The sequence below is a fragment of the Monodelphis domestica genome, chromosome 4 (assembly GCF_027887165.1).
Source record: "Monodelphis domestica isolate mMonDom1 chromosome 4, mMonDom1.pri, whole genome shotgun sequence".
Lineage (NCBI taxonomy): Eukaryota > Metazoa > Chordata > Mammalia > Didelphimorphia > Didelphidae > Monodelphis > Monodelphis domestica.
This window is the reverse complement of record NC_077230.1, coordinates 1,522,693-1,534,912: the sequence shown is the minus strand read 5'-3', so window position 1 is coordinate 1,534,912 and position 12,220 is coordinate 1,522,693. Positions and strand designations below refer to the sequence as shown.

General features: G+C 39.4%; 1 protein-coding gene across 6 annotated transcripts in view; it reads right to left on the bottom strand.

The window, feature by feature from the left end:
- Positions 1-3,624: 3,624 nt before the first annotated feature.
- Positions 3,625-12,220, bottom strand: part of ZBTB21 (zinc finger and BTB domain containing 21) — a 51,240-nt gene continuing 42,644 nt past the window's right edge. For all 6 annotated transcript variants that reach the window (XM_056797053.1, XM_007493057.3, XM_007493058.2 and 3 more), the window contains one exon: positions 3,625-10,952. In XM_056797053.1, the coding sequence (XP_056653031.1) occupies positions 7,790-10,939 (3,150 nt within the window). In that variant the 5' untranslated portion in view covers positions 10,940-10,952 and the 3' untranslated portion in view covers positions 3,625-7,789. The remainder of the gene's footprint in view (positions 10,953-12,220) is intronic.

The window sequence follows — 12,220 nt, the reverse complement described above, 5'->3', positions numbered from 1 at the left end:
CATGCTCTTTGTGACATGATCTAATGAACTGGACTTTGCTACTACCAGCAGTGCAGTGATCCAGGACAATCCTGAGACTTATGGGAAATAATGCTATCCACATCAAGAGAAAGAACTGTGGGAGTAGAAATGCATAAGAAACACATGACTTATCATTTGTTTATTTGGGTACATGATTTGAGGTTTGGGTTTTAAAAGACTTCCATATTGCAAAAAATGAATAATATGGAAATAGGTAACCCAGTGGAATTGCTTGTTGGCCTTGGGAGGGGGGAGGGAAAGAAAATAAATCATGTAAACATGGAAAAATATGTTTAAAAGTTAAATTAAAATAAAAAATTTAATCCCTAAGTAGACTATACATATAATAGATTTCATTGTTTGATTTTTCTTGAGAAGTATATTCGTTGACCTTTTTTGCTTTCTTCTTTGTTGTAATTTAAGTATTCTGGTCACCTAGAGTTTCTTTTTTGGAAGAATGTCTTAAAAGTGTTTCTTTCTTGTTGGAGGTTCATTCCTCCCCCCCCCCCCCCAACCCTGATTGATGGTTAACATTGAAGGCTGAGCTCTTTTGCTTTAAATACTCTCTTCTCTTTCATGACTGTTTTCATGGATGATCCTAGTTTATTCAAATTGCCATGCACTTGCACCTTCTTTTCCTTCTCCTCTTCAGACTTGGTCTTCCAATCTTGACCACATTGGACATTCACAGGCCCAATTAATTCCATTACTGAAGGGCATGGAAGGTTTTGACCAGATGTTTCTGACCTGAAGTGGTTTGCTCTTCTTTAGGGAACTATGACTTCCTGCTCCTGAGGTGTTCTTAGAGACCAAACTGCCTCCAGGCCAGAACTCAATCCCCCAGCCTCCAGTCCTCCTCCCTCAAAAGGCAGAAAGATTGCTGAGTCACACCTAATTATTCATCCACATCTGAAAGCCTTTCTCCCGGCTGCTTAGACAATGTGAACTTTGGCATTCGGACCATGAATTTAAGCGTGATATACTTGGGAATTTCAATCTTAGGGTTTTTCTCTGGCGGAGGTCACCTGTGCATTCAACTTACTTATGCTTCACTGTCTTTGTTCAAAAGGTCTAGGCAGCCTTTTGGCTATTATTTCCTATGGACTGACATTTAGGAACTCTTCACTTGTCATCTTTTCCACATCATTTTCTCTAATCTTTATCTCTGCATATAATTTGTGAGGCGAGTGGTCGTTTGTGAGAATTCCCGTCTCTGTCTCGCACGTTGCCTCTCATAAAGCCTCCATTCTCTTGGAAAACCATTCATCATGTCTTCCAGGTTCTAATGTTTCTGCTTCTTACTCTGCATAAAAAGCTGGCTTGCGATCTAAACACCCTCATCGTTTCCTTTCCAGAATCTGATTTCTCCCCTTCTCTTCTGGCAGACAGGGCGGCTACTAATGTGATACAACGGACACAGACTGCTTGACGCACAAGTAGTCAACTTCACAAACATACCAGGAGGAAAGGGTTCCCTTTACGCTGAGGGAAAAGGTCCTGCCCTGGAAACAAGGCGAGCCCAGTGGCCAAACAGGTCCAGTATGTCTTAAAGGCCCAGACCACAGAGATTGTGTGGCAGATGTCAAAGGCGGCCAATTCTACACTACACGTAGAGAAGAAGAGAAAACGCCGCGGAGTGATCCAGTTTACCTTTGGGGGGTTGTTTTCGTAATTAAAGCATTTAAAAGGTCGAACTAATGCGACTTCTATTCCTGGACTTCATGCAAAATGTTTCTGCAAGTGTGTGAAGGCGCTTATTAAGGGGACTTTGATGGTCAGGACAGAACCTTCATCCTGGCGCCCCCCTGGGCTCAGCAGAAAAGCCAGCAATTACGGGAAGGGACAATGAGGCAGGCTGAGCTTCCGCTGGGGAGCTCGACAGTGAGGTGAGGCGCGGCTCGAGTCAGTGGCAGAGAGCACAATCAAGGCCAGAGGGGCTTGGGGGTTGGACTAACATGGGGCCTGCTCTGCTGGGGGCACTGCGATCAGGGCGCTCGTCTAGTGCTCTCCTTTCTTCCCCCGCCAGACTCCGGGCTTGAAGATAGAGCCGGGCCCATAGCAACCTGACACAGTGGATTTGAATCTGGCTCCCAGGCGGGTTCTAAGAATCTTCACTCCACTTTGGCAATCAGCAGGACAAACTGGAATCCCGCGGAGCCTGGCCACATGTCCAAGCAACCCAGGGTGGGCAATTACAAAGAGTAGAGACGGCCCTAAAAGGGGGCTGAGCCACACGGGCATCTCAGGGGGTCTGAGTGACTCCATCAGCTTCGGGCGGCCCTGCTGCATCGCTGCTCGCCATCCTCCCGAAAGGGACCAAGATGACGTCACGGGCCACGTAAGCCCAAACTGGACTGAGGTGCGCCGCAGCCCCGGGGATGGCTGGCAGTGGGTGTGGCGGACTCCCTGGTGTCCTCATCCTCTAACCAAGCTCCAGGGGCTCCGCACGGCCTATTCTATCTGCCCACGCTGGGGGCACACGCCTCCCTCAACTCGCTTCTCCTCGAGCTGATGGCTCAGTCAGTCTGCTCTAGGTGGCAGATGGGCACTAAGAAAGCCAGCATCCCTTCTCAGAGCTGGGCACGAGCTCGCACCAAACACTGCTCTTCCCTGAACACCCTCCACATCCATACTTCATTCAAAGAAACAAACACCCTCCCCTCCCCTCCCCTCTTGGAGCCAATACTGTGTACTGGCCCCAGGGCAGAAGAGTGGTCAGGGCTGGGCCATGGGGGTCCAGTGACCTGCCCAGGGTCACCCAGCTGGGAAGTGTCTGAGGCCAGATTGGAACCCAGGACCTCCCGTCTCTAAATCCAGGCACCTAGCTACCGCCCATGGGATTCTCGATGAGTGACTTCAAGACTGTAGTAGGTCACTCAAGGGATGGCTTATTAATGAAGAATTCCTGATGATGCTAATTATGTGATAAGGGAAGGCAGACGTCACCGATTTACAATAAATAACATTTTATTTAATAGTCATTATCTGCATAGTTATTCAGACTAGTCTATAAGCTCTGAGAGCAGAATAATGCTTGTCTTAAACTCTGTCTTTCCCCATTGACCAGCACACTCGGTTTCTGCAGGGGGTACTTAGTGTTTACATTGGCTCCTATCTTTGGCCATTCAAGGTTTTTTACATAGAATTCTCTTTTTGATCACAGAGTTTTTGTTAGTTTTCTTTTGAAATCTAATTGTTGAGTCTCCTGGCTTCTCTTTGCGTTTTTACTCATTTTATTTCTATTTTTGTGAGCTGGGCGATGGTGCCTACACAGGCCTCTAAAATGGAGCATCTTCCCGTTCCTTGTTTGCAGGTTTGGGGTGCCTAATCAGGGTCCAGAACTAGCCCTGCCGGGGCTTCCAGCTCCTCTTTCTCCACAAAAAGGATTAGTCCTTTTTTTCCCTAACACGCAACACAGCTTCCCTGGTCTGTCGGGAACAGGGATCAAAGGGGCAACTCCCTTCAAAGGATCTCCTGGTCGTTTCTGGCCATATGGACCAGACTGCCAGTCACTTAAGGGCGTACAAAGAAAATGTCAGGGTTGTTTGCATTTACTGGATGTCCCAATGAAGCAATGTTAATACAGTAGATTAAAAGACAAAGTTTTAGTTAGAAATTAAAAAAACCTTATTTATTCTTAAACAAAATTCCACAATGATTTACTGTATATATAACTACAAAATATGCAGAATTATAAAACAGTGCTTTTTTCTTCCCTTCGCAGCCATTTTAATCAGAATTTAGAAGCAGCTCCAAGAGGTTAATGCGAAGAGGGAAAAGCATTGCCACTTGAAAACCAGGGCATCTGTGTTAGAACAGCTTGCTGAAAATCCTTCTCTACACACCAAGAAGTAGGACTAGGTATTTCTGAATTACGTTATTGGTAAGGAATTTCCTCAATTCAGTCTTGTGTTTTTAAAAGTTTTACAAAATCTGATAAGAATATCTTCCTTATTTCAAAACCCATTATTTGTCTTCCCCCCTCTTTGGGGTAGAAATACCCCAATAACACAGGCCACAAAAAATAAACACAAGCACTAAAATGGTATATTAAATTTCGAGAAAACCAAACAAGTGCTTCAAATAACAAATCGAAAAAGAGTAAGAAGAAAAAATCTATTTTTAAAAACTTTCTTCAGGCTTAACAATATTTAGTATTCAAATAAATATGACTGTAATTTTTAAACGATCCAATTCCATGGCATCCTTTGCCTTTTAGAAATATGTGTCTGCAAGACACGAAAAGCTGATCATTAATAGAATGAAAAGTAAAGAATCCGATTTGCATTACTGAGAAGTCCTTTTGGGGAGAAAAATCTAAGTGATGCAAATAATTATACTCTCGCGAGTAGCAGTGCCAGTGATACACGCTAACTCTGCTGAATAAACCAAATGGTTACATTTAGTAGAAAGATGAATGGCAGCTTATGTTCAGAATAATTTAGTTATACTACATTCCTCTTCCCCAAGTCAATTCTCAACTAATGGCTACCTTTAACTCTTGTTTCACATAAATCACTCAGCACCAAAGTTGCATGCAAAATCACAATATTCCTTAAGTTATGGTACATTTGGGAGCAAAGTCTACAATTGTGTTTCTGAAATGGGAAATCGTGCTATGCATTGTTTCCCCACATGTAATGTCTAAAGACAAAATTATCTATTTTTCTCACAAAAACACAGCTAAAATAACTGTTGTCCTTTATATAGTTCAATACAGCTGAAAATGTTATTCATTGTAAATGTATAAAAACTAATTTTAAAAACATCAATTAATATTAAAGTTCATGTCCCCTACTTTTAAATATATAAATATAATTATTTTCATTGCTTATTTTGAATGATTGGTAAAAATGTCTTTATCTTATTTTTTTTTAATGTAAGAAAATGGTTACTCAAGACCTTAATTCTCACATTAACAAAATATACATTAAAACATTTTTGCGACGTTCCCATAAATCCATTTCTGAAAAAAGTAGACAACTTGAATATTTACAAAGGATAATATGAATTTTCTAAATAAGTAACTACAATGCAAAAAGACCCTACTCAAGCCCTCTTCACCTCATGAATCTTTAGTATCTCAACAAGGGGTTGCAAAAATAAAAATAATTTATTGTTAATTATCAATTTGCCTCTTGCTGTGGAGATGTTGACATTGATTAAAACTTCTTAAAAGCTCATTAGGAAATAAAATAAACTAACATTTCTGTTACTTTATGCATGGAAATTTACTAAGGTCACATGAATGGAAGCATATTTCATTTCTTATTCAACAAGTAAACATTTTCACATCCAAATGATTTTAGGATTCTACATGAAAATAAAACAAAACAGAAAAACCAATATAATTGCCATGTAAATATTTCAGATACAAAACTTTATTTGGAGATCTTGTGTTCTTTCATTGGATAAGAACATTAATTTTAAAACACAAGACAAAAACCTTCAAAATTAAAAATTTTACTTTAACAACATACTGAAGACTATATTTAGATTTTTTAAAAAATTGTAACTGATTTTTAAAAGTAATAGTTAAAAATGTTCAAAAACAGAGCATAATACTTAAACTTGTGATATATAATCCTATAGTTAAAAAGATACTTCATTACTGAATTATTCCAGATGAAATTAATCCGATTAATAATTATACAGGTAATAATAACTTCTAAATGATATCTTTTTGACCAAAAAAATATGTAATCGTTCCCAAGTATTCAAGATTTAAGTTGTACCATATTATAGATGATGACATACTAATAAACACCAAAATCTCTGGAATAAAAAAATACTATATTTCCCAATTTTAGCTTTCCGCAGCATAAGTTCCCTCTCTTAAGTACATGTAAATATGGCAATAGTTAGCTTTCTTAAGTTAAAAAAATTAGAAGCTAAAACAGGATATAATTATGAATATTGTTTTAGAATTTTTTAAAAATGACTTGGAGTAGATTTTCATAGAGGAGTAAAAGACAAAATTTCATACAAGAAGTGTACCAATTCTTACATTTTTTCATAAAAAGATGCTTCCATGTATTATAATTTTAAAAATTGCAAGAGTAATATCTTCTTTCCATTGATCTGGAATATGAGTAAATACGGTTAAGATAGGAGTAGCATAATCTTGCTCTACTAGAGCAATAGTAAATCCTTTTCTAGTCAAGGGAGCTTCTTTCCCCTACCTACCAAAAAGAATATTCTTTTTAAAACTCTGTAATTTAATTCATATTATCTTTACAAGAATTCAATACTTTCATTTTATTCCACCCTACCTTAATTTAGAAATGATTTAGAAATTATATTAATCTAATTACCATTAAAAGATACGAAACTGAATTTTTCACTTAATATGCACCATTGTATTCTGGTCATCTACTAAAAGGCATAACTTATTAAAACAGTTTTAGAAACTTCACACCCTGACAAAAATTAATTTTGGCCTTTGCCCTCATTTTTAACAAACGTGTAAGGAATTATTACTGATGTTAACTTTCCCAGCTGGGTTGTGGTAGCCAAAGAAGGATTTCATACTTTTGACAAAACAAAACAAAGGACAAATTTTAACAGAAATCAGAGACACACACACAAAGTGGACAGAAAAAAAAATACATACATATAGATATACCATTGTAGAAAAATGTAGAGTTTGGTGCTTTCCCTCTCCTTTGAACTATAACACATATGATGTTACTGTAAAACATAGTCTACCTGCTTCAGGGTACTTGATATCTATGTGCATATCTCTTCCAACTTTTTGTTCAAAAGTATGACTAGTATTATAATGAAAAATTAGTGTCACATGAATGGTGTTCTTTTTATCTTAACTTTGTGGGAGTTCAAGTCCTAATACATTCCATCTTGAGAAACATAAATAGTATAAACTATAAGAAATACAGAACTTTGAAAATCCATTCAAACACTCTTTGTATTCGAGTGCTATATTTCTATTATAAACTATGGAGTACTGTTTTATTACAATTACTGAAGCTATTGTAAACTGACTTTTAAATCCTCCTATAAAGATTACAACTTAGTTTCCCAAACATCTGACCACTGTTAATAAAAATAATGGTACTAAGTGACTGGTCGTTTATACGCTTCATTCATATCAACTCAAGCACTACTATTACTGCTGTTGAACTTTGCTTCATCAGAATTTTACACACATCATGAAACAATTCCACCACATGACCATAAGATATAAAAATCTTTCTACTAAATGTCAGGATAACTCATGGCTTTTCTAATGAGGTTTCTACGTATTATTGCTAAAGGATTCTAAAACCTATGTCGATACAGCAAAATCTTCAATCATTTCCCTATAAACTGAACTTCAAGAACGTGACAAGTATTTAAGAATGTGACAAGTATTTAATGGAGTTTCAACAGAATATATGAGTTCAGGATAATCAAAACAAGAAGTCAGTTATAGTATTCCGTTAATTCCAACTCACTGTTAGCAGCCAAGATTTGAAAATTATAGTGACACCATGGAATGAAGAACTATACATACAATAATGATGATAAAATTCCAATGCGAATACATTTAAATTATTACGCGATAGGATCCCAGACCATAATACTTTGTTTTTCTGAAGTCTATTGAGGATTCTATCTTCTAATATCAGTTAGTTTAATTCATCTTAAATCCAAGAAATTCCAACCTTTATTTTTCTTCCATTTTCGTCTCTGAGCACTTTTTGAATTTTTAGGTTGGACTTCTTAAATATTCTGGAAAAAGTTTCCAATTTCTTAACAAATGAATTTCTTAATTGTGTGTTTGTTCATGACTCCAAAGACTAAATGCAGTCTTGAATGTCCTATGACAAAGCTTACACATGTATTGCCTTTTAAACGTGATTGCTGAAAGGGGTGGGGCATGATAAAAGAGTGTGTCTGATTCTTGGGGAACAAAGAGTTTCTCAGTAGTGGATGGACTCTCGGATAAACCAGTCGGGCTATCAGGCTCTAAAGGCTGAATTTTGGGCAATGGTGGAGGCAGGGGTGGTGGTGATGGAGAGTGAGCTGGTCGGCATGACTCGGGCTCTTTACGGACCGATTCTTCTGTGGTCTGGGACATGTGAGACTGGAAATGGCTCCAGAGACGAAAGTTAGTGCGAAAAGCTTTGTTGCACACGTGACAAATGAATGGTTTCACAGAGCACAGGAGCTCCTGGTGACGCTCTAACTGCTTATGCACAGTAAACATTTTCCCACACTTTTCGCAGGGCCACACACCAGTGTCTTTATTACACACGGTCTCTTTTGGAACCAAATGAGTTCCAGAAGCATCATTTTGAGTATCGCCGATGGGTTCTTCCTTGATCTGAATTTTAAGTTGTTTAGAAACACTCAGGTCTTCTGGGAGACACGAGGAGTCTTCCGAATCAAAGTTTATTTGTTCTGAGGAATCACTGAATACTCCATCTTCTTTTGCACTAACAAAATGGTTGACTTTATTAGACTCAGATTGAGCCTGTAGTTTTGAAGTACTAGTTACCTCACCATTGTGGTCGAGAATAGGAAGAGAAAAATTTTCTGTGGGAGCCATAGTATTTTGATTATGCACTTCAACCTGATGGCGCCAAATACTAAAAGAAGATTTAAAGGTGCGCATACATTCAAGACAAGTCAGTTTTTTATATTCACATTTACTTTCATGTTCATGTTTCAGGTCTGAGGAGAAGAACCTAAGGCTGCAATAAGGGCAAACTGTGGCATTTCTGCATAATCTTTCGTGATTTCCTTGTTCTAAAAGAGAGGCGAGCTTAGCGCTGCAGAGATGGCACTGATAAGCCTCCTTTTCTAATGGACTTTCGTGCAGAACTTGTTCTTTTTGTTTGGCAATTTTATTTCCTCCGAGTGGTTTTTCTCCTGGGTGCATCTTTATGTGCTGTTTAAACTGAGAAAGGAAACGGTACGCTTTGCCACAGTAAGTACAGATGTACGCTCCTTTGGCTCTGGATCGGAAGTTCCTCTTGATGACTTGCTGTGCTTGTGTACCGGTCTGCCCTTGAAAACCTGCCTTGCCACGCCTTAATTTAATGATCAGGGCCTTTTTAATTTCTCTCTCTCTCACTATGTCAATCAGCTTTCTTTGGAATTTCTCATCCAAGATCGCATGTGAACTGGAAGCTGGTGACGGATTCTTGACGATTCCGTGTTGCGTTTGACAGTGTGTCCAGACTTTGAAGTTGGTGTGAAATCGTTTGTGACAAATATCACAAGCATAAGGTTTTTCTGGATTATGATACATATTAACATGGCGATGAAGTCCTGCCGTAGATCTGAAAATTTTAAGGCAATGCTTGCATTTAAATTTCCTATTTGGTCTCGTTTCTTCCAACTCGCTATACTCCTCCTTGCCAAGATCTGAATCCGGGAAGTCGCCGTCGAGGCGAGGACTCGAGCTCTCCTCGAACGTCTCCTCGGAGCCGAGGGAACCCTGCTCGTTGCCCTTCAGCTTCTTCAAGGGGAGCCTCCGCTCAGCTTGAAATCTCCTTTTGGCGATGAGTCTACTTGGATCGTCCTCTAGCTTCAAAGAGAAGTTCTTGTTCGCTGCGGCTGCTGCATCTCCTATAGTGACCCTGATTATTTCAGAAGGGTCCGAGAGTGGACTGCTGGGCTCCGTTTTGATTCGGACCTCTGTAACGGGCGAGGCAAGCTCCCTTTCCAAAGACTGAGAGGCACTGAAGGACCTAAGGCGATGCGGGTGGATGACCTGTGTCGGATGAACTAGCACTGTTTTTTCGGTCGGCTCTTTCGAAGACGCCGTCTGAGAGGCGGCACTGCATGTATCCTCCGGTGCATCACCTGCTGCTGAGGAGGATGCTGGGGGGGTTTTCAGACTCACTGAAGAATACACGGGAACCTGACTATCCACCGAGAGCGATCGTCGGAGAAGACTCTTCACGAGTGGCCCGCTTCCATCGACACTTTGGTTTCTAGGCCCGGCTCCACTGGACGGGATCACCAGTCCCAGTTTGGAGTAGTACAGTAAGTTTCTATCTTTCCCCTGACTGCTTCCTTTGCCGGTTTCTTGTAACAGATAGGGCGCCTCTGACGAGCTACAGAGAGACAAAACGGATGGCTGGGGTTTTTTCAAAGACATTTCTACCACCTTCTCTCCTGAGGGCTGACTACTTACTCCTGGTTTATCATTCGAAGTGTCTCTGTCTTGTAGGGGTTTCAAAGGCAACAGGGTATTTCTTTTTCCCAAACTACTTCTGCACTGATCATCCAAAGATCCAGAAGGCTCAATAAGGTTGCTATAAGCCAGTGACATTTCTTTTGCCCACCTTCCTTCATTTAATGACAAACTGTGAAGTGGTTCAACTGGTTTTGTGACTTGTGGTCGACTCGTATTAGTCTTGATGGCAATGCTAGGGGAAGCCTTTGAAGTATGGCTTAGGTCATGCTGAATCTGACTAGCATTCTTTCCCTGGGCTTCATTTCTGCTCTGACAAACAATAACACTTCTTTTTTGAGAGCTACTTTCATCTGCTTCTTGACATATTTTTTTCTTATTGGGACATGTTGGAAAGGAGAGTTGCGGAGTCTTGGAAACAATGTTAGTAAGGAAAGAAATACCAAGACTGTAGCCAAGTTCTTGCACAGCAGCAAGGCTGCTTTTCTCTACAAATAAAGATGAAGAGTAAATATAATTTAATACATTATCAAAAGCATCTGGTTCACAGAAGTCAAGTTGAAATACTGTTTGGGACTCATTTTCTTTATTTGTGAATAAAGTCTGAAAATATTCACTGCTGGCAGCCAAGACGTTTTTGTGAGCTCGAAATTTTTGGTCTCCCACTATTAGAAGAACATCACAGAGCTGTCCTTTGAGACGCTCTTCATTTAGAGCGCTTAGAAGAGAAATGGCATGTGCTGGATTTATATAATGCAGAAGTCCCTCCATTGTTTGGATTTATCTGGAAAAAAAAATTGTATGAACAATCTTAAATACATTGAAAACACACTTACAAAATGTCATGTTTCTGATGTGAATAAGTTACATTTTAATTAATCCCTACTAAAGAACTCATTAAATTAAAGGTTTTAAACAAGCATTTTTAGACAGAGGCTCCTTGAACTAGAGACTAAAAGGGGCATACAAGATTTTTATTGCACAAATTTCTTTAAAAAGATGCCCAATAATCTTCTTCATGGGTTCATCATAATTGGAAGGGAAAACCTACTTAAATTAGGGGGAAAAAAAAGTCTAAACTATACCATTTAGGAAATATGGCTGATATTATCTTCCCCAAAAGTCTTACTTCTAATTTTTATCCTGGCATTGGGTTGACCCTGGATTCTAAAAGGCAGCTAGGTGGCTCGGTGGATTGAGAACTAGGCCTAGAGACAGGCAGTCTTGGATTCAAATGTGATCTCAGATTCTTTCTAACTGTATGACCCTGGGCAAGTCACTGCCTAGCCTTTAATACTCTTCTTCCTTGGAAGCAATACATAGTATTGATGGAAAGTAAGGGTTTAAAATATAAAATAAATTAACTAAAAGGCTATGGTAGTAGGCATGCAAACCAGCGGATTATACCACCTACTATGGCTATTAGTTTGAGTAAGTACAAATAGGCTTATCACTAGTGGGCTGGTCACTAGGTGACAAACTCTTTTGACAGTGGTAGAAGAGAGAGGAAAAAGCATGAAAAATCATATCAGTTCTTCATTCAGTGATGCACAGGAACTGCACCATAGCAACACTGACTTTTTCTTTCTAAATGAAACCAGAGATTAAGAAGTTGCAGCTACTCTGATAAAGGTTTAATTTCCCAAATATAGAAGGAGCCAAGTCAAATTTACAAAGAATCAAGCCATTCCCCAATTCGACAAATGGGCAAGGGACTTGGATAGGCAGTTTTCAACATGATGAAATCAAAACTATTAATAAGCACATGAAAAAGTGCTCTACATCTCTTATAATCAGAGAGATGCAAATCAAAACAACTCTGAGGTATCACCTCATATCCAGCAGATTGACTAACATGACAGCAAAGGAAAGTAATGAATGCTGGAGGGGGTGTGGCAAAATTGGGACATTAATTCATTGCTGGTGGAGCTGTGAACTGATCCAACCATTCTAGAGGGCAATTTGGAACTATGCCCAAAGGGAGCTAAAAGACTGTCTGCCCTTTGATCCAGCCATAGTACTGCTGGGCTTGTACCCCAAAGAGACAATAAG